At 39.1% G+C, this 21,532-nt stretch overlaps 1 protein-coding gene across 23 annotated transcripts in view; it reads left to right on the plus strand.

The window, feature by feature from the left end:
• Positions 1–21,532, plus strand: part of ICA1 (islet cell autoantigen 1) — a 146,494-nt gene that overhangs the window by 15,286 nt on the left and 109,676 nt on the right. For 10 of the 23 annotated variants that reach the window (XM_081800491.1, XM_031031414.2, XM_081800493.1 and 7 more), the window contains 5 exons: positions 3,657–3,758; positions 7,649–7,814; positions 11,037–11,109; positions 16,504–16,627; positions 21,128–21,326. In XM_081800491.1, coding sequence (XP_081656617.1) covers positions 3,742–3,758; positions 7,649–7,814; positions 11,037–11,109; positions 16,504–16,627; positions 21,128–21,326 — 579 coding nt within the window. In that variant the 5' untranslated portion in view covers positions 3,657–3,741. Of the gene's footprint in view, positions 1–3,656; positions 3,759–7,648; positions 7,815–11,036; positions 11,110–16,503; positions 16,628–21,127; positions 21,327–21,532 lie in introns of those variants that run through there. The other 13 variants (XM_081800489.1, XM_031031410.2, XM_031031416.2 and 10 more) reach the window with 4 other exon arrangements.

The following is a 21,532-nucleotide window of genomic DNA, read 5'->3' on the forward strand; positions in this document are numbered from 1 at the left end:
TAGTGCATATTAACTAGATGCTCAGTGCATGCTCAGTGCAACCAAACTGATGAACTGAAATGAGTGAATAGATGAGACTTATAATTTTTTTTTTAAAGTAGTGATTTTGACACTGAATTTAGAAAGTGGTAGAGCAAGAGAAGATGAATTTTGTGAAGAAATCTTAAAATGTTTGTCAGTTGTTCCTGGTGTATGGAGCTGGAGATGTGAGTCCTAGTCAGGAGATGCCTTCTCCTGTAGTCCTAATAACTGCAGCTGCCTTCTCACGAAATATTCAGCTATGCCCTATAGAGTTGACCTGATTTTGCCACCAGTGATTCCTTTACTATAGTTCCATATTATAATCCAGCAGTTTGTTTAAGATCCATTTCCAGAAAGGATTTTTCCTAGATGCCATATAGCTGTGGTATTCTAACTTAATGTGCTTCAGAAGCATTTGCAAAGCCTATTACAAATGCAGATTACCAGACACCCATGCTCAGAGATTTTCGATCATTAAGTAAAGGAATGGGGCCCAGGAATCTGCCTGTTGACATCCCAGAAGATTCTAGTGTAAGTGACCTCTAAACAATACCTTGAGGAACATTGGCATCATAATCTAGAAATAGCTTAGAAGTCCAGGTAGAAAGGGCAGTTTGCTCAGTGATTTTTATTATCTATTATTACATTACAAAGAACTTAAATTGTTAAATACTTTAATAATAAAAAATTAATCAAAAAGTTGCAGCAAAGGAAACAACAGTGAAAAAGCAAACTACTGAATGGGAGAAAGTATCTGCATACCATAGATAAAGGGTTAATATCCAGAATATATAAAGGATTCCTACCTACAATGCAATAACAAAAAAAATTGCCCAATTGAAAAATAGGCAAAGGACTTGAATAGACATTTCTCCAAAGAAGATATGGATAGTAAGCATGTGAAAAGATGTTCAACATCACTAGTGATCAGGGAAATGGAAATGAAAACCACAATGAGATATCACTTCATATCCATTAGGATGGCTGCTATCAAAAAAAAAAAAAAAGAAGAAGAAGGAATAAAAGGAAAGTAACAAGTGTTGGGGAGAATGTGGAAAAAAATGAATGGATGGATAAAGAAAATACGGTTTATATATAAGATGGAATATTATTCCACCTTTAAAAAGAAGGAAAACCTGTCATAGGTTACAGAACTTTGACAATATCATGCTTAGTAAAATAAACCAATCACAATAAAGACAAATACTGTATAATTCCACTTATATGAAGTATCTAAGATAGTCGAACTCATAGGAAGAATGATGGTTGCCAGTGGTTTGGGGATGGAGGAAATGAGTCGTTCGATGGATACAGAGTTTCAGCAATGCAAGATGAAAAAGTTCTGGAGATCTGTTATATAACAATGCGTGTATAGTTAACAATACTGTACTGTACACTTAAAAATTATTAAAGGATACACTTACATGGTTTTTACCACAATTAAAAATTATTCAAAAAGTATCAACTATCCTAATAGGTTGTGGTGAAATTGGACTCAAGGAAAGAGTATAATTTGTTTCCTTGAACAGTATCTTTTCATGAGAAATTTTTTCGGAAGCTTTGAGGTAAATCAAGTAAACGTGTACTTGCAGGGAAGCTGTGTGGGTGTTGAGAGGACTAGAAGTTGGTGGCCTCTGTGATTTACTGAGAAGAGGACAGGGTTTACTCATCATGAATGTCAGTCCCAAAGCAGGCTTGTCCACAAGCTTGGAAGCCCTCCAGGAGGCAGAGAGATGCTGATGACTGGATGTGGTCATTTCAGAGGCAATCCGGACACTCCCGAGAAAATGTCGTCCTTCTTCCCTCCTGTCCCCACACTTGAGACCTGGAATTTTAGCACTTTCATTTAGTTCCCTTAAAACAATTTTAAAAAGCTTTTTAACATTTTAAAAATGGTAAAAATAAACCCTTAAGAAATTTTTAGTCATTGGGCGCCTGGGTGGCTCAGTTGGTTGAGCGACTGCCTTCGGCTCGGGTCATGATCCCGGAGTCCCGGGATCGAGTCCCGCATCGGGCTCCCTGCTCGGCGGGGAGTCTGCTTCTCCCTCTGACCCTCCTCCCTCTCATGCTCTCTGTCTCTCATTCTCTCTCTCTCAAATAAATAAATAAAATCTTTAAAAAAAAAAAAGAAATTTTTAGTCATTTTAGGGGTACTGATTGCCAGGACCCTTTCTTGTGTAGAGGAAGAACAACTGGATTGGTTTTGTGGAGTACCCAGAAACATTCACTCTGGCAGCCAGCTTTCTGTGTCTGAGGCCATTCCTTTAAGTAGCAAGCTCTCCAGTCTTTCCAGAAACTGGTAGGCAAGTATGTTTGGGTTGGTTTGCTCTACCCGTGAGGTTGGCTGGCTTTCCTGAGAGGGCAAAGGGAGTGAAAGACAATGGCCTAAAGTTACTCCCATATTTGCCGATGAGGTGAAAATACAATGCTAGGCTGGTAAAAACTGAAATAATCACATTTTCCTCCTTTTAGCCCTTCCTAGTATCTCGTTTTAGCCTTTTGTCTTGTGTGTGTGTGTGTGTGTGTTTTGTTTTCAGTGTGCTGGCTCATTGGCTCATGTTTTAGAAATATTGATTGTGAAATATTTATTTTGTTTTCTTTTCTGGCTAACTAAGGACTTTATTTCAAACAAAAGTTAAAAATAAAAAAATTGAGAGCTATTTTCCTGGGTGTGGGGAAGAGATCAGGGCAAGGAGTTTACCTGTGGCTAGGCCAATACCCTCATACTAAACGGGTTGTGGTAATTCCCCAATGTCCCTCCTGGTCACTGATGGGGAACCTCAGCTAGTGCAGCTCTCTGTGCCAGAGCCCACCTACCAAGGGCAGCTTGGGCTAAGGGGCAGTCCCTGGGAGGGGCCCAGGCAGCAGCATGGCCAAAGGCCAACCACAGGATCAAGTCTTAATCACTGAGAACCCACTTTTCTCCCCTTCCTGAGACCCAGAACAGATTAAGAAGCACCAGCAGTCTGTACCCCCATGGCTGCCCCGCCCACCACTGCCAACTCTACAATTAACAATGATCCTTTGTATTTCTTGCCTTCCATTTCCCTTGGGTGGATGGTTGTTTGGGTGGGGTTTCCTGGTTTGGGGTTTCTTGTGCTAATCTCTATATTGTTTCAATTTTAGTATATATGCTGCCAAAGTGAGCACGTTTATAAAATATTTCAAATCTATAAAGAGGCAGACAGATGCAGTCTACTCACCACCAAGCTTAACAAAGAGAACATTATGAGTACAGTTGAAGCCCCTGTGTGAATATCCCCCAGCCCTCTTCTGCAGTAGTAACTGCTATCTGGAATTTAGTGTTTATCATTCCTAGGCAATTTTTATACCTTTATGATATGATAGGTGTATGTTTCAGCAATATATAGCATTGTTTTACATTTTGTGGTCTCATATTTTATGTAGTCTTCTGCAACCTGCTTTTCTCAATCTGCCTGTTTGCTTCTTACACTTCATTTGGAATATTTCTTCCAGTGTTACATTATTCTCAACACCAGTGTACGGTGTTACTGTGTAATAGTGTTTGGCTCCTAAAATACAATTAGAAATGGCTCAGATTGAAAAATTTTATATGTGTCAAATTAACATATAATATAGTGTGTTAACTGTTAAACATATTTGTTTTATTTCAGGTTATAATATAACTTATCCTCTCATGCTTTTTCCCTGCCCCTTCTCCCCAAATCATCAACAGTAGAGAAAGAAGAAGAAGAAAACATGTCAGGACACAAATGGTAAGTAATGTGTTGTCTTTTCTAAAGAGGGAGAGGCTAATGAAAGAGGAAGGTACATAGTATATGCTCAATAAATGTCGAATAGAAAAATCAAGAGTCACATTGGCAGTAAATAATCTGTTAGCCCCTATCCAATATGGGATATAGTTAAGTTCAACATCCCTTCTGAGTGAAATATGGAAACCAAATAATCAAACATATTATAAGTCCTTATGTAATATATATTCTCTAAGAAACTAATTTATATACAGCTTTTCTCCTGAAAATCTAATGGCTTTTCTTAGCACCAGTTTTTCAAATGTAATAAGCCAATATATATATATTTTTAACGCTATTTTATTTACAACTTATTAGTGTTATCAGGGAACTTGCTCTACAGCAGCTATAAAATGAGTGAACGCAAACTCAGACTCATTAATTTATAGCTGTGACTTTAACCTTCATGAACACTCAGGAGGCAATCATGGTCGGAAGATGCTGCTGCTGAATAAAATGTGGTAATCATGGCAGTGTTCAGCACTGTCATTTACATGCCTGTAGCACATCTCAGCAGCATGTTAAACTTCTTATAAATTCCGGGTCTGCCTCACACAGTGTTTCTGAACCCTTTGAACCCATGACCCACCAGGCAAGCAGATCTTTGTCATGTTTCATCTCTAATTCGTAGCATGAAAAAATGTGATGTGTATTTTCATGTTTCAAATGTACAATTAATTATAATAAGGAATATACTTGCTAATCCCTCCTCTCTCAGTAAAGAAGTAATCAGACCCAAGACCTCTGTAATATCAAATGTCAACCTGTAAGAGAATTTTTGCATATCTTAAAATATAATGAATTTTAAAAGGTAATTAATAAATGGCTGAGGGATTTAGTTTCCCTGAGTATCCCCATTTGACAGCCATCTAACTAAGAGTTGTCAGACTCTTCTCGTAATTATTCCATCTTGCCTCATTAAGACAAAGGGGTGACTCCATCCTGTGAGCTTCATAATGGCTGTCACACCCTGGTAGCAGGCCACGGAAGTAGGTACTCACCCATCTAAGAGAGCCGGGAGAGCCCTGAGAAGTGGGCCCTTCCCCAAAGTCTGTCTCTCACTCTGCCACTTCATTGCTTGCTGCTGAAATGCAGGGGCTGTAGAGAACATGGAAATGAGCACTGGACTGGGGTTAAGTGGCCTGGATTTTAATTCTGTGTGACTTTGGGCAGAATTCTTAAGCTTTTGAAACCTAAGATACCTCATTTGTTAAATGACAAAGGTGAGGGGTATTCACCAGATCTCTGAAGTCCCTTTGTTTTTTGTTTTTGGGTTTTTTTTCCAAAATGGAATTTTTTTTCTGTTCATCCATGACCTTTCACCAAAAATAAGTAAATAAATTAAAAATACAATACAAAGAAGTCCACCCTATTCCCCATTTCTAAAAATTCTATTTCCTTGAAATAACCAGTTTTGGAGGGTATATCCTTCCAGTCTTTTTATACACATATTATGTAGAGAGACTCTATCTTTTACATAAAAGTTATGTTTTTTCCACTTATTTTCCCTCAGTGAGCTCATAGTAAAACTTTTTTTTTTAATTAAAGTATAGCGGACACACAATGTTACGTTAGTTTCAGGTGTACAGCATAGTGATTTGACAAGTCTATACACATAAAAAAAAACTTTTAGGGGCACCTGGGTGGCTCAGTCGTTAAGCGTCTGCCTTCAGCTCGGGTCATGATCCCAGGGTCCTGGGATCGAGCCCCGCATCGGGCTCCCTGCTCCGCGGGAAGCCTGCTTCTCCCTCTCCCACTCCCGCTGCTTGTGTTCCCTCTCTCGCTGTCAAATAAATAAAATCTTTAAAAAAAAAAAAAAACTTTTAAATAATGCAGAAATTATGAAAGTCCCCCAAATCCTACTTCTCTAATGATAGCCTTTGTAAAGAAGTTATTTGAAACCCCTTCTGACTTTTTAAGAATAAATGTCGGGGGGGGGCGCCTGGGTGGCTCAGTCATTAAGCATCTGCCTTCGGCTCAGGTCATGATCCCGGGATCCTGGGATCGAGCCCCGCATCAGGCTCCCTGATCAGTGGGGAGCCTGCTTCTCCCTCTCCCACTCCCCCTGCTTGTGTTCCCTCTCTTGCTGTGTCTGTCAAATAAATAAATAAAATCTTAAAAAAAAAAAAAAGGAATAAATGTCTGGTTTGAAAATTGTAAATGTTATCTGGAAGGAGAGTATAAATCATCAAGTTTCAAGGAACAGGTATTTTTAAATAGTGGTATAAAGCAACTTGTGTTTTAGGACTCAGGTCTGGCACATTTTGAGTGGTGATAGCGTGGAGTGAAAGAAGGCACATGTCTGCAGAGAGGAGAAACCAGGGGTCCTGTGTGGACATATGAAACAGGAACTCTAAGGGCACCTGGGTGGCTCAGTGGGTTAAGTGTCTGCCTTCGGCTCAGGTCATGATCTCAGGGTCTGGGGATCAAGTCCCACATTGGGCTCCCTGCTCAGCGGGGAGTCTGCTTCTCCCTCTCCCTCTGTTCCTCCCTCCCTCCTGCTTTTGTGCTCGCTCTCTCTCTCAAATAAAACCTTAAAAAAAAAACAAAAAAAACAGGGACTCTAGACCAGAGGAGGGCGTAGACAACATGGGGAGGGGTGGAGCACTAATGGCAACATTTCTGTCAATATCTGAGGTGTTGTGGTCTTTTACAGAAATTCTATTTCATTCTCAATTTTTTTCTAATTTCTTTCTTACATACTTTTTTTAAAAAAAGATGTTATTTATTTATTTGAGAGAAAGAAAGCATGCACAGGGGCAGAGGCAGAGGGAGAGAGAGAGAGGGAGAAGCAGACTCCCCGATGAGCTGGGAGCCGGATGCGGGACTCGATCCCAGGACCCTGGGATCATGACCTGAGCTGAAGGCAGACGCTTAATGACTGAGCCACCCAGGCACCCCAAGAATTTAAGGTTTTAATATCAGAAATCATTAACAGATTTTTCAAAAAAACATTTTGTTAAATTTCATTTGACTGTGGTTAAGACTATTTAACATGAGATTTGCATTTTAACAGATTTTTAAGTGTATACTACGGTATTATTAACTACAGGTGCAGTGTCGTACAGCAGATCTCTAGAATTTACTCACTGTGCATCATTGAGACCTTACACCCCTTCATTAAGAGTTTCCCATTTCCCTCTCACCCCATCCAGCCTCTGGTAACCACTATTCTACTCTCTGGATTCTGAGTTTGACTGTTTTAGGTACCTCTAGGACAGATTTTAAACGTGCTATTTTTCACCGCCTTATCTCTACTTTTCTGCTGTCACTTCAGTGTTGGCCATAACACTGGAGTGGAGAGAACGTAGGTGTCCAGCTTTTTCGCTGACTCACTGGGCTTCTTGAGCCAGACACCCTGCCTGCTTAGGCCTCACTTTCTCTACTTGGAAAAGGAGTATGTCCAACATGCTGAGAGCTAAACTCTTCAAGGTTTGGTTTCTTGATTTCCTGCAAAAGCTTCTTGATTTCCTCACTAACTTTTAAGGTTTCAGAGTATATTAGAGTTGGTTAATTTTTTTGGTGTAATAATCACACAAGAAAGTATGTTTATGGCGGCGCCTAGGTGGCTCAGTCGTTAAGCGTTTGCCTTCAGCTCAGATCATGATCCTAGAGTCCTGGCATCGAGCCCCACACCAGGCTCCCTGCTCAGGAGGGAATCTGTTTCTCCCTCTGCTGCTTGCCCCTGCTCATACTCTCTCTCTCAGTCAAATGAATAAATAAATCTTAAAAAAAAAAAAAAGTATGTTTATGAATGTTGTGTAATATAATATTTAGATAAATTTGTCAACACTAAAATAGCTTCATTTTTATGAAAGTCATGAATAAAATACTTCTTTAAATGTGTTTTTTAGCAGTTATCCCTGGGACTTACAGGATCGATATACTCAAGATAAGTCAGTAGTAAATAAGATGCAGCAGAAGTATTGGGAAACGAAGCAGGCCTTTATTAAAGCCACAGGGAAGAAGGAAGATGAGCATGTCGTTGCCTCTGATGCAGACCTGGATGCCAAGCTGGAGGTGAGCTGTTCTTATTCTCAGTCCCAGCACAGCCCCCTCACTAGGGTCACAGTCCTAGAGTGTACAGACTTGGACAAGCTTAGTTGTGCTTTATATTTGAAAACATGCTGCAAACAACTAGTTCATGAGGAAAAAAATCTAAGATGAGGTAAATTCAATCCGAGCATGGTTTTTAAAAACCTACAAATTCTCGTGTAACTACCAGCATGCCTCAGTTAATTTGTTTTTCAAGCACCTTAATGCATTGCATGTGGTAAAATCAATAAATGTTTGTTGTTTGTTGAAAAAAATTAATGCAACCAAAGAGCCACTGCACATGATATCAACACTAGGGTCAGGCTAATGCTTACATTTTAAAAAAAGAGGAAAGGACGACAACAAAAGATCCTGGAAATTAGAGTCTCATAAACTTGGTATTGAACCCTGAAAAATTCTAGAATGAATTAACTGAGCAGATATTTAGTTAGACTAGTTAATAATACAGTAAGCTGAATTCCTATCTGGTTGATTCCCAAATACTAACATAACTGGTAGAAGGCCCACTAATCCCCTGTCTTGCAGGACATTCTGCCAGTACTTTAGATTAAAATTTAAAAAGCATACTCATCACTTCCATGAGAAATACTGTTACATGACCTGATAAGAATTCAAAATGATCTCTAAATTTAACATATCAGATAAAGTTAATGAGCTTGAACACATGATTACAGTAAAAAGCTCAGGGTTTCAAAAAAACTTTCTGAGAAGGGTGCCCAGGATGGTAGAAACCATGGTTATACTGGAACAGAGAGGTTTAAGGGAGCTATATTCGCTGTTGATTGCATAGAAAGGCCTGTCATTTGGATGAAGGATAATTCATCCTATGCATCTGGAGGGAGAACCAGACCCAGGGTCCCTATTCATAGTATGTACATCTCATGTGTTTATGTGTTTATCTGCCCTCCCTCCACTAAGAGATCCATATCAGCCTTATTCACCATAATACCATCAGCAGACACACAGTACCCATTCAGTAAATAGTAACTGAATCAGTGTACATGTTAATGCAATTAATGTTCATTCCCAACCCTTTCCCCTGCCAATGGAATTGTTCAAATTGAAACTGGGTTTCATAGAGATGTTCTAATGGAGATGGCTACAGGGAGAAACGTGGCACCAGGAGGCATCGGTTCTGATTTTAGTGTTCTTTATACAGTTGAAATGATTATACGTCGCATATGCTTTTCATGTCTCGTACCTTTATTTTTTTTCAACAATGTAGCAAATACAGGCATTATTCAGAAAGGAATTTAACATGTAACTATTACTTCATTACACACAATACAGTAATTTTATATTTATGCTTAGACTCTTGCAGCATTTTTACTGAGCCAACTGTACTTTAATCAAAATAGCCGCTGTCCTAGGCACATAATATCTAAAGTAATTAGCTGTGACTGGTAATGTTACATGGATGAGGTTTCTGTTGCAGAAATGTTTAAACTTGTGTTGATGCTTATGAAGAGCATGGATTTCATCCATAAAACATGTAAAAGACGTGCAAAGCATTTTGATGTGTTCTTACCCTAAGTTATCCACAAAAGGCTAGCTTATGAAACAAGAGCTTTTGTTTTGCTAGCACAGGGCAAGTTTCTGTGCCAAGTTATAATGACGGTCAGATTCTACTATAATCTGTTGGGAAGTTAATATAGAAACGTTGCACTAAGTTTAACTATGTGTCAAAATTGGTTGTTAATAAAATCGTTTTCTCAAAAACAGCTCTTAAGTACAAGAACAGACAAAGCTAACCTGTGATGACAGGCAGGTCTTTTAGGAGGGGCCATAGCAGAGTCGCCGGTCAGTGGTTTCTTAGTTCGGGTGTGGTTGCAAGAGTGTATGCAGTTACAGACCTGTAGAACAGAACATTCCAGAGGTGTGCATTTTATTGCCTTTCATTTACACCTCAGTTTTTTAAAAATGAACAGTGACAACAGAACAGCTCCTGAGCATACTTTTTGAACTCCCTTGATCCTATATTCAGGAATTGCTATGTGTTGGTGGTTTGTGACCCATAATCCTGATGTCAAGCATTTGTTAAGGAAGAAATTCAGACTGCTGATTTTCTGTTTCTGTTCTGTTTTTTTTCTTTCTCTTTTCTAAACAGGTAGAAAATACAGAGTAATGAAATGAGATTTAGCAAAATTTATATTCTTCATGACCAAATTTTATTGTATTAAGCATTTCTGGGAATGGTTTTTAATATTTCAAGTATATATGCATACATCTATTTTTATTAGATAATTGGTCATATTTATTATGAAACAGATCATCTGTTTTAACTCAAATAGTGAAGTGCTTCATCACCATGGCCAATAAGCTAAAAGAGAGAGAGAGGGAAAGCCTTACTCTGCCTCATTAGGTGGCTCTTCAGAGGCAGAAGGTTTGCCAGGTTTTCTAACTGCTACCAGCTGTGGTCTCTGGGCTGGTGGACAGAAGGTGGAGAAAGTGTGAAATGTCTGATCTTCTCTTGAGCTTGTCTGGGTTTTTGAAGCAAAGTTAAAATCTAGTTCGATTCTTCTCAGTATAGCCCACCTTCTTTTCCCGTACTTTCTTCTGTTACAGCCTTGGCATTGTATTAGGTTTCTTCTCTGTATATCTTATGAAATCAATGGGAAAATAAGGAGTGATAAGGGCTGCTAGCTAAACTCCATTTTACCAGATGTCTTCTAAATGGAACATTCAAATGATTGATTTTTGTTTGCTCTTTATAGAATTGTTTAAGCATGCCATAAAATGGATTACAATCACAAAATAAGCGAATGTCGTGTTTTAAATATGATTCTTAATTGAGGGATCTTACATTTAAAAAAAAGACAGCAAATGGTAAAAGAAATAAATTATGAATGAATATTGGGTCTCTGGTTTACCAAATCTTCTAATTGGGCCCTTCATTTAGGATTTCTGTTTTTCAGTTCTTATTTCAATAATCTGGAGGAAATCAGTGTTCTGCACATCTTAATTTAGATCACAGAAATGATGAATTCCAATAAATATAGATAAATAGGAGCATACTTAAAGACTTTGGTCACAGTTCCTGCACTGAACACCACATAACACCAAGCATACTTAGGCTTGTGATCTTGTTGTTAGTGGGCAAATAAAACACTGTGGTTATGTTCTGATAATAATTTTTTATTTCACTATCTGTTATAATTTAGCATTTTGTTTGTATTTTTATTATAGCTGTTTCATTCAATTCAGAGAACCTGTTTGGACTTGTCTAAAGCAATCGTACTCTATCAAAAGAGAATATGTTGTAAGTATGCCCTAAGTATGAATATTGATCAGATAAACAGTAAGAAATAGGATATTTTGCTTTAATATATCATTTCATATGTTTAGAAAGTAAGACAAGGAAATTACTATTTAGGAGTGTCTGTCTTTGCTCTCTTTTTTAAAGATTTTATTTATTTATTTGACAGAGAGAGGGAACACAAGCAGGGGAAGTGGGAAGGGGAGAAGCAGGCTTCCCACTGAGTAGGGAGTCTGATGGGGGGCTCAATCCCAGGACCCTGAGATCATGACCTGAGCTGAAGGCAGACGCTTAATGACTGAGCCACCCAGGCGCCCCTGTCTTTGCTATTTAATTGGTGGGGAGGAGGGTCTCTAATAATTTTATCAGAAATCCTTTACATAGGTTGTTTATCATTCAATGCAAGTAACTGTAAAAAGAACTTTATATTGGGCCTCCTGTGGGTAAGTACAGACCATTTATTTTCCTAATTATAAAAAAGTTTTCTCAGTTTTATATGTGGGTTTTCTAAAATTTTGGGTTGTTTTTATTTGATTGCCTTGGCTCTCATATCCAGTTTTGTTCCTCTTAAAATGGAGAGAGAAAGCACAAACAGGTAATTTATTAACTGTATTTTGTTGACAGCACTTCTTCATGAGCCATTTTTTAAGTTGGATATTGGGTTATTGGGGAACAAGATTCTGCCTAAAAGTTATTACCAACAGTTATCTCTAAAATGCTAAATATCAAGTTGTGTGTTAGTATGTTTTAAAATTTCCTTTTGTAGGTGATTTAATAGTATAATTTCTGTATTTCTGAGCAGGAATATAGGAAATTTTTTTGTTTCTGACTGCTGCTACACCTCTTTCCAATAATCACAAAGTAACAATTTGTAATTTTCCTTCATTAGTCTTTTTTAAGACTATTGTGGGGAAGTACAAAGTGCTAGGACTTAGAGGCAGAATTTCATAAATTTTCTACGTTACTGTTTACTAAGTGTTTGAGATAAGACTTCTCCAGGGCTATAACTCCATAGTCGTGAGTTCTGAGGAAATCAAGACACATGACACATACCCCCACCATTTCTCTGTCCCACATCTAGTTAGTCTTAAATGGTAGTCCGTTTTGTCTCCTGAACAGGTTTCAGAGTCTTCCTCTCTCCCTCTCTACTGTCACCACCTTAGTTCATGCCACTACCATCACTCTCTTACTTGATTTGCTATATCAGCTTCCTGAATGATCTCCCTGCACCCTGCCCTCCCACCCCCAGCCCGCTGTCTACACCACAAAGAGCTCCCAGTGATCTAAGCTAGGACAATTTGAAAAACAAAATAAATAACAATAGTATTGGATTATAACCCATGAAGTAAAGTAAATATCCATTAAGTCAGTGTGGAAATAGACAAACAGGGAAGAAGAAACTTATAAAATAACTCTGGTTAATAAATATAGAAAGAATGAGGGAACCATAAAATCTCCATTAGGCAAATACCACAGTAAGAATTGTAGCAGGCAAGGTTCACTGCAAGATGGCACAATCAGTGAACGAAAGTTTGAGGAGAAACTGGGTATTTGCATAGCATCATGTATTTCCCTCCAAGATTTTAAATAATTACGAAAGGAGGAAATCATAATTTTACCGTGGAGTAACTCAGTAGACACCACCTGAATTAAGTGATCGAGATTGACATCACTAGTGATAATGTGTGTTGGTATCATGTGGTCCTGATATCATCACTTAAGAAGGCCACTTCACCTCTGTGGTTTCCCTCCCCAAAATCTGTCACCCCAGTCTAATTGTGAGAAATAAGACAAACCCAAATTGAGGAACATTCTGCACAATACCTAACCAGTACTCTTAAAGGGCACAAAGGTCATGAAAGACAGGACAGGCTGAGAAACTGTCACAGATCGAAGGAGACTAAGGAATCCTGACAACGTCGGATCCTGCATTCGATCTTAGAAGAAAAGGGACATTAATGAGAAAACTGATAAAATTCAAATAAGGTTATGGTTTAGTTAAGTGTACTATACCAATGTTAATTTCCTAGTTTTGATAACTGTACCATGGTTATGTAAGATGCTAATGTTAGAGGAAGCTGAAGAAGGGTATACAGAACTGTATTCTATTTACAGTTTTTCTATAAGCTTAAAATTATTGCAAAATAAAAAGGTTTAAAAAAGTACATTGGATCATGTTGCTTCTCTGCTGTAAAGTTTCAAATAGAACCTAAGGTGAGATCCAGACTTCCATACCATAGTCTATAAATTCCTACATGATCTGGCCCAGCTTGCATCTCCAGCCACTTTTGCCCTTACCCACCATGTCACCTGAGGCCTTTTGCGCTCACTGTTTCTTCTGTCTGGAATGTTACTGGCCTAATCATCTCAAGAGTGACCCCTTCTTGACATTTAGAGCCCAGCTTAATGGTCACCTGCTCAGAGAGGCTTTTCCTGACCACCCAGCCCAACGCATCTTCTCTCACTCCCCTTTTATTGCTCTATCTGGTATTTTTCTTTTTGTGTTTTGTGTTTGTGATGACAGATTTTTTATTTTCTGTCTTCTGTTACAGAAACAAAAGCTCCATAAAAACAGGGACCTTGTGTGTCTTGTCCATCTTTATATTTCCAGTGGTAAGAACAGTGCCTAGTACATATTAGATCATCCATAAATCTGTGCTGAGTGAATTAATGCTGCCAAGCTAATTGGTTTTATAGTTCTTTAGTTCCCTTTTTAGGATACATCTGAAAATCTAATCAGCAATTAAAAATGAATAGGGTTTTTTTTTTTGGTGTGTCTGAATTCTTAAGTCCCAGTTAAGTTAGACCTTTTAAGTGGAAACTGGCAAGTCATCTGATACCTGTGTTGCACCTGAATTTTAAACTTCTATAAATTAATTTCAGTATTTGAATTTTAAAGTTAAAATTAAGGAATGAACATCCCTTCTCGGAAAATGACAGTCATCACTTAGTAACCCAAGCTGGAGTCTGATGAGGCTGAGATGTTTTCCACCTCTCTCTGAGTAACACTGCCAATTAATTAGAGTCCAGCTCTTAAAAGGAAACCTGTTTCCCACCCCAAGTTTAATACTCAGGTGCATAAAATAACAAAAATAATTTTTCAAATGCTTCAACTTACTTGGGCTTATTTAGGAAAGAGTACATTTCACCAACTATATAATCATTTAGGTACAATGAATTGGTTTCTTCGTAGCCTTAAGCTAAATATGTTCATTTGTATGTGACTTGAGACTTCAAGGTAAAAAAGGTGACAGTAGTCTCATGCTATTATGAACAAAAATGTGAAATTGCTCTCCATAGGGACATATTCATTGTGGAATTGAGTGAGTCCTATATCAGTAAGTAGAAAGAAGTTACAGAAGGTGTTAAAAACAACAAAACTTATAATTATAGTTTTTTAAAAATCTACATAGAATCGTGGCATAAATATCAAATAAGCATTTAAAATGAAATAAAGTGGGATAGGAGGTGGTGGGGGAAAATAGTGTATGAGGATAATGAGGCAAAAATTATAGTTAATTTAATTTTACAAGCACTTAACAGTGCCCTGAATGCCCAGCTTGGGGAATCCAGAGTTGGATGAGGTCCCTGTCCTGAGAAAGTTAGAGTCTCATGGGATAGACAGACACATACCCAACCATGAACACCCTACTATCAGATGCCAAGAGGGCGCTGCTATCCAGAGAAATGGGGATCAACTAATTCACAGCCTTTAAGCTTTGAGTAGTGAACTTGATTCTTGAGGGACAGAGAGAAAGGAGAGTAGTCATTTATTTCTCAGGAAGAATGGATTCCAAAAGATTCATCCTCTGCAATGTTTAGTGTGAGCTACAGTCACAAATTAATAAGGAAGCAGTAGCAAGTATAACCTTCACCTTTGGATTTGTGGTTCCTGGCTTATGCTCTCATTGGAGAGGTTATGTCAGGAATGGGATGCATTCTGAAGGAATTGTGGATTGTTTATGAAAAGGGACAAGAATCCTAGTAGCATTTAAAAAGCATTTTTAGAGACACATGATATGTAAATGCATAAATACAGAAATGTGAAATAAGAATAGTGTTCAGAGTAAGTCCATAGAAATGCTGTGTATGGAAAAGAAAACATTTAGGAAACTCAGTGTCACTCTTTGCTCAGCTGTTGGTAAATGTGGATTGGGGACCAGTGGCTGTGTAGGAGCCCACTGTTCCATTGTTTGAAGACACACAGTTTTATAAATCAGCCCCAGTGTAGAGAAAGAGAGTGTTTTGCTATTAAAAATATTGATGCTATGATTATCTTTCCATATGCAGCTTTGTGCCCATTTCACTAATTCCTTGGAATGTACTCCTAACAGTAGAAGTGCACTGTTAAAAGATACATAGAATTCTGTAACATTTCATGTTTACTGCCAAATGAATCTGCAGAAAGCATGTACCAGTCACTAGCTCACCAACAGGGCCATCTCAGGTTGTCTTTAGAAATAAAGCCAAGTTTAGGCATGACCAATTCACGGTTCCAGCTCTGCATTTTTTTTTTAATTTTTTTGAAAATTTATTTATTTGACAGACAGCGAGAGAGAGAACACAAGCAGGGGGAGTGGGAGAGGGAGAAGCAGGCTTCCCGCTGAGTAGGGAGCCCGACATGGGGCTTGATCCCAGGACCTGAGATCATGACCTGAGCTGAAGGCAGACGCTTAACGGACTGAGCCACTGCCCCCAGCTCTGCATTTAAAAAACCCATGAAGGCATAGGGTACCTGGGAGGCTCAGTCACTTAAGCTTCCAACTCTTGATCTCAGCTCAGGTCTTGATCTCAGGGTCATGAGTTCAAGCCCCATGTTGGGCTCCATGCTGGATGTGATGCCTACCTAAAAAATAAACCCATGAAGACATTAAGCTGATTACCCCCCACCCTCAATCCCTACTCCCGCTTCAAACCAAAAACCCACATCATGAATAAGGTATTGGAATTGCTTTATTATCAAGTAGAATGTAACTCAGAAAGCAGAGATCAAAAAGTCAGCGAGAGAGAATAAGCAGAGGAAACTGGCTCTGTATTATAGGCAGCCACAAAAGATTCCCACAGTCATAATCGACAAACCCAACTTTTTTATTTCAGCTTGAAACAGCACATTATCGGCTCGCTTTTCAGTGCAGAGGTCATTTTCTGGTTCTGATTACAGGGCACCAAACACACTGACAGATGTACTCAAGTGAATTTGATCTTTCCTTTTGTAAATGGAGGGACAGCATGAAAGTTAAATGGTGGGAGGGGGGGAGCTTACCTTGTAGCTTGCCACGTGGATTTAATTTCATCCCGTCTTTGCCTCTAAAAGAGCGAGGACCGTGTGGTGTCTCTCTCCACTCTGTAATAAAAATGCTTACTGTTCATGGCTCCTTTTGGTCTTTTCTTCATCAGTCTTGTCTCAAGAAGAAAACGAACTGGGAAAATTTCTCCGATCCCAAGGCTTCCAAGATAAAACCAGAGCAGGAAAGATGATGCAAGCAACAGGAAAGGCTCTCTGCTTTTCTTCCCAGCAAAGGTGTGTGGCCTTCACTGGGGCTCCATTTGGGGGGTCGGCAAAGAATCTGGGATCCACCCAGCCATGGAGGGGACTCTCCTGTTGTTCTCTAGAAGGCTCTTGCCTGAGACTGAGGAGCTACTCTGTTCTCAGTTATTAGTCTGTTCTTAACTCTCTGATTAAGATAACATGTATGATTTATTTTCCTCCCAGTAATTGTTAAGTTTTTTGTTTTTTTTTTCCATATTTCTCCTGGTCTATAGGCAGCATGTTATGTACCAATCACTGTGAGTGCTGCCTAGGCTTATGTTTGACCTTTAGCATTGCTAATAGCATTCAGTCTGGTCCCCTACCAGCAACTGATTAAAGCAGTAGCCTAATGAGACCAGGTGGAAGGGTTCCTTCTCTGCTCTCTGTGGGCCAATTAACTTTGGAGAGGTGGTGTTCACGATGCCCTGAACTATTCTGCTCAGACCCTGGACCAGCAACATCAGCAGCATCCCCTAGAAGCCTTTTAGAAATGCAGAATCTAGGCCCCATCCCACAACTGCTGAATCCAAATCTGCATCTTAATGAGATCCCTGGTTGATTTCGATGAACATTTAAAAGTTTGAGAAGCTCTGGTAGAGAGGAAATTGTGGCAGATGAGTGACATTTTTTTTTAACACTCTCATGACTCATTTTTATGGTTGGTGTAGAATAAGCAAGAGCCCCTGCACATAGTTGCATTTTGTGCCTGAGAAAAGTAACACTCCTTCTCTACTCCTCCCCACCTCAATAACAAACTAGCCCAAAAATGTCACTCACTAATATTAGGCAAGATTATACCTAAATAAGGCATTATAGGTAGTTTCCAAAAATGTTCAGGCTACAAAAATTTCACTTAAATTGTTCAACATTTTCTTCTCCTAATTTCTCCTTCTTTCCTTCCCTGTGGACCAAGAGCAGACATCAGCCTGTTACACAGGTGTTCCTATGAAATCCTGAGAAAGCTGGAGTAGCAGAAAGAGACCAACTGTGTCAGTTTCCCAGGGTTCCACTCCTGGGTGTGTTGGTTCTGCCTAATAACATTTGGACCCCAACTTTGTGGACAGTGCCAACTTTCACAGTTGAACAATACCATTTCCAATAGTTCTGTATCCATTTCCCAGGAAAAGTGTTGCTTATGATTTTTAATTGTACCTCTTAGGGGTGCCTGGGTGGCTCAGTCATTAGGCATCTGCCTTCAACTCAGGTCATGATCCCAGGGTCCTAGGATCCAGCCCTGCACTGGGCTCCCTGCTCCGTGGGAAGCCTGCTTCTCCCTCTCCCACTCCTCCCGCTTGTGTTCCCTCTCTCGGTGTGTCTCGGTCAAATAGGGAAATACAATCTTTAAAAAAAAAAAAATTGTACCTTTTAATCTAATCGTTTTTCCTTGTAAAAAATACGCATTGTTTCAGAGAAAATTAAAATGCAGACAAATCAAAAGAAAATTAAAAAGCAATTAAAATTTTACTAATAGAGATGACCCACTTTTAACCCCTTGATGGATATTTTCTATGCATATGTACTTACCCCACCCTCACCAAGATAATTGGTTCTCAGTCTTTCAAAGAGTAAATTCTCATATGTTAAACATATAATTATCACTAATTTCAGTGGGAAAAATTCTTATACCTACCAGTATGCCAAAACTTACATCCGTTTATGGGAAACAAAGCCAAATCCCTGAAAACAATCACTACCAGAGTTACCATTACTGATCCCATAATTATTTTATAATATGACTCTCTAGCTACACCCTTTCAGAGTTGGGTACCAAATTATCTCCCAGAGCACACATAGGGTACCTTGAGTTTATATAACCTAACCTTTGGTTACAAGCAAAAACAGAAATCGACAAAAACAATGCAAATGATACTTCAAAGCATCACTATAAACTAGCAAAGTGCACTATATCCATAATTTAATGCAGCTTGGACAACTTTAAAATTTGGAAGGTGACCTGCTGCAAGATGGCTCTGGTTTCATACCACTCAGCTGCTGACCAAGCACATGACATCCCAACCAGTCCTCCTAACATAAAGACAGTACAGGATGACCTAAAACTCTCACGAAGTTAAATTTTCAGATCTTGAATGGATGTAATTTGGGATATGCCAGAATATGTTTTTAATATAAATAGCATCATGCCATACAGTTTTTGTATAGTAGTGCTTACTGATCATTTAGCAAATTGATTTTTTGATCAAATAACCGTAACACATTTTGCTTCTATGTATACATTTTTAAAAACATCTATACCATAGTATTCCAGGGCATGCCACGATGCAGTTAACCTGAGCCCTTCTGTCTATTACTTAGGTCGCTTCCACATTTTCCTACTAAAGGATAAATGTCTTTGGAGTAGACCTGTAGATACTTTATTAATCTTTCCCTTTGTGTAGATCTTCATCCATGAAAATGTGCAGCAGTCTTCCACTGAAGCTTGATATTTCTGGTTATTGCATTTTTCCTTGGTCTAGACGCAGTCCCTGGTACCACCAGGAAACAGGTTTTCACCTTTCTAATCTTATATGAAGCAAGTTACAGAAAAAAATGAGGTGATTTTATATGCTTTTTTCTTTTCTTCAAGATCTTAACATCTGTCATCATGTCATTACCTCTTCAGAGGTTTCTTTCTAACTTTACAACAGTCAAAGAAATCGAGAATATTTTATTCACAAGATACTTTTTCAGCCAGTTTAGGGAAATTGGTAAGATCCAAGGGAAAAGAAAGAGGAGTCCAGAAATGAACAGGATCCTTAGGGGGACAGCTGAGGGCTGTTTCTCTCTTTAAATAGAAGTCCCCAGTTTAAAAACCTTCACAGCAGAATTTGTTTTACTGACTTATTTGATAGTCATTGCTACAACTGTGCATTCAATTTGATGAAAGGTGAGTATTAAATTTAATCCAATGGCGATAAAGCACAAGCTTACTTTATGGCACCATAATATGTCTGAAAACCACCTGCAACGCTTACGTAGGATGATGTGAGCAAACTTTTTAGAGAAATGCTGACTTTAAAATAAGCAGTGTTTTACAGAAAAGAGGAAAACAGGAGAAAACAGTAAAAGGGTTTTTTTCCTTAAACAGTTTATTGCCCCCATCTATAATCTGATAGTACTGTTGGAACTGCCAAGCACTGACTTCAGCTCACTAACATTACTGTTCTCTTCAGCTTCATAAGTTTGCCTTTAAGTTGAAATGTAATTACTCATTTTCATGTTTTGAACCTATGTGCTGCAACCTCATGGAGACAACTGTATTTTAAGAGTGTAGGTCATGTGACATTATTCATTTTGGGTAGGGAAGAAGCAGTATTGCCCTTCCCTGCAAAATAAATATTTCATCCAAAGTTTGATAAGCCTCAAACATTTTTTTCTTGCTAAATAATGTATGTTAAAGCTAACATTATAATTATTTTATATCCACCTTGTATAATATACATTCACTTATGGTATAGGATCCTCAAGTTTTGTTTCTCTATAAGGATCTATCATATACCCTATCTGTGCCTAACATGTAGATCCACAGTGCTTCTCTCCCTTCCTAGACCATTTAAAAATGCTTCTGGGACGCCTGGGTGGCTCAGTCATTAAGCGTCTGCCTTCGGCTCAGGTCACGATCCCAGGGTCCTGGGATCGAGTTCCACATCGGGTTCCCTCCTCGGCGGGAAGCCTGCTCTCCCTCTCCCACTCCCGCTGTTTGTGTTCCTGCTCTCGCTATCTCTGTCTCTGTCAAATAAATAAAATCTTTAAAAAAAAAAATGCTTCTGTTTGGGCCACCTGGGTGGCTCAGTCAGTTAAGTGTCCGACTCTTGACTTTGGCTCAGGTCATGGTCTCATGGTCATGAGATTGAGCCCCATGTCAGGCTCCACACTCAGCACAGAGTCTGCTTGAGATTCTTGCTATCCCTCCCGCCTCCCCCCTCCCCGGCTCGTGTACTCTCTCTCCCCTGTCTCTAAAATAGATAGATAAAATCTTTTTTAAAAAATGCTTCTATTCATGCTCCATTCTCTGTGACTGTTGGAGCACGCAGCAGATTGCCCTGGCATTTGGAGAGTAATCCAAAATGACCTAGCAGGGGAGACCCTAATCATGCACAAGTCCATCCCTCTTCAAAGGGCCAGGCTTCAGAGGAGCAGAGACAGGGATGCCAAGAATAGAAATGGGAAATGATTGTGCATTGACCTTTCTCCATTAACACAGGATTGGTTCCAGCTCCAGAAAGATACTCTTTGCTCAGGCATGGGACTATCCCCAACAATACTGTTGGAAATACTTCCCAGTGGTCCAGTTAAATAACAGTAATCTAAGGGATCAGTACATGGGTAATCTGGTTGACTCATCAGTTCATCCATTTCAATCAAATATTTCTGCAGCATTGTCTATATTCCGGGCACTCTTCTAGGCTCAGGAATTTAAGATTGGTAAACTGTCAAGGATGCAAACTGCTGGCCTGCTTGGTTTCAAGATTATGGCTTTATCCCCTTGTCTAGGTTGGCCTTGAGAAATCCTTTGTGTCGATTTCACCAAGAAGTGGAGACTTTTCGGCACCGGGCCATCTCAGACACTTGGCTGACGGTGAATCGCATGGAGCAGTGCCGGACTGAATACAGAGGGGCATTATTATGGATGAAGGATGTGTCACAGGAGCTTGATCCAGACCTCTACAAACAAATGGAGAAGTTCAGGAAGGTAGGAGATTTTATGAAGGTTACCAAGAGGGGTACCTGCTGGAAGGTAATGAGGTGTGATTTGAATCACTCTAGTGAAGAAGACATAACTCAAAAGCACCAAGGATGCAATTAATCATTGCCAGTGTCTTTTTATGTGACAGAATACCAATTAATGTGATATATAATTCTCTAAGGGTAAGATAGAAGAGACAGCTGGAAATTGCT

This window comes from Leptonychotes weddellii, chromosome 12 (genome assembly GCF_054177405.1).
Source record: "Leptonychotes weddellii isolate Sample4059 chromosome 12, ASM5417740v2, whole genome shotgun sequence".
Classification (NCBI taxonomy): Eukaryota; Metazoa; Chordata; class Mammalia; order Carnivora; family Phocidae; genus Leptonychotes; species Leptonychotes weddellii.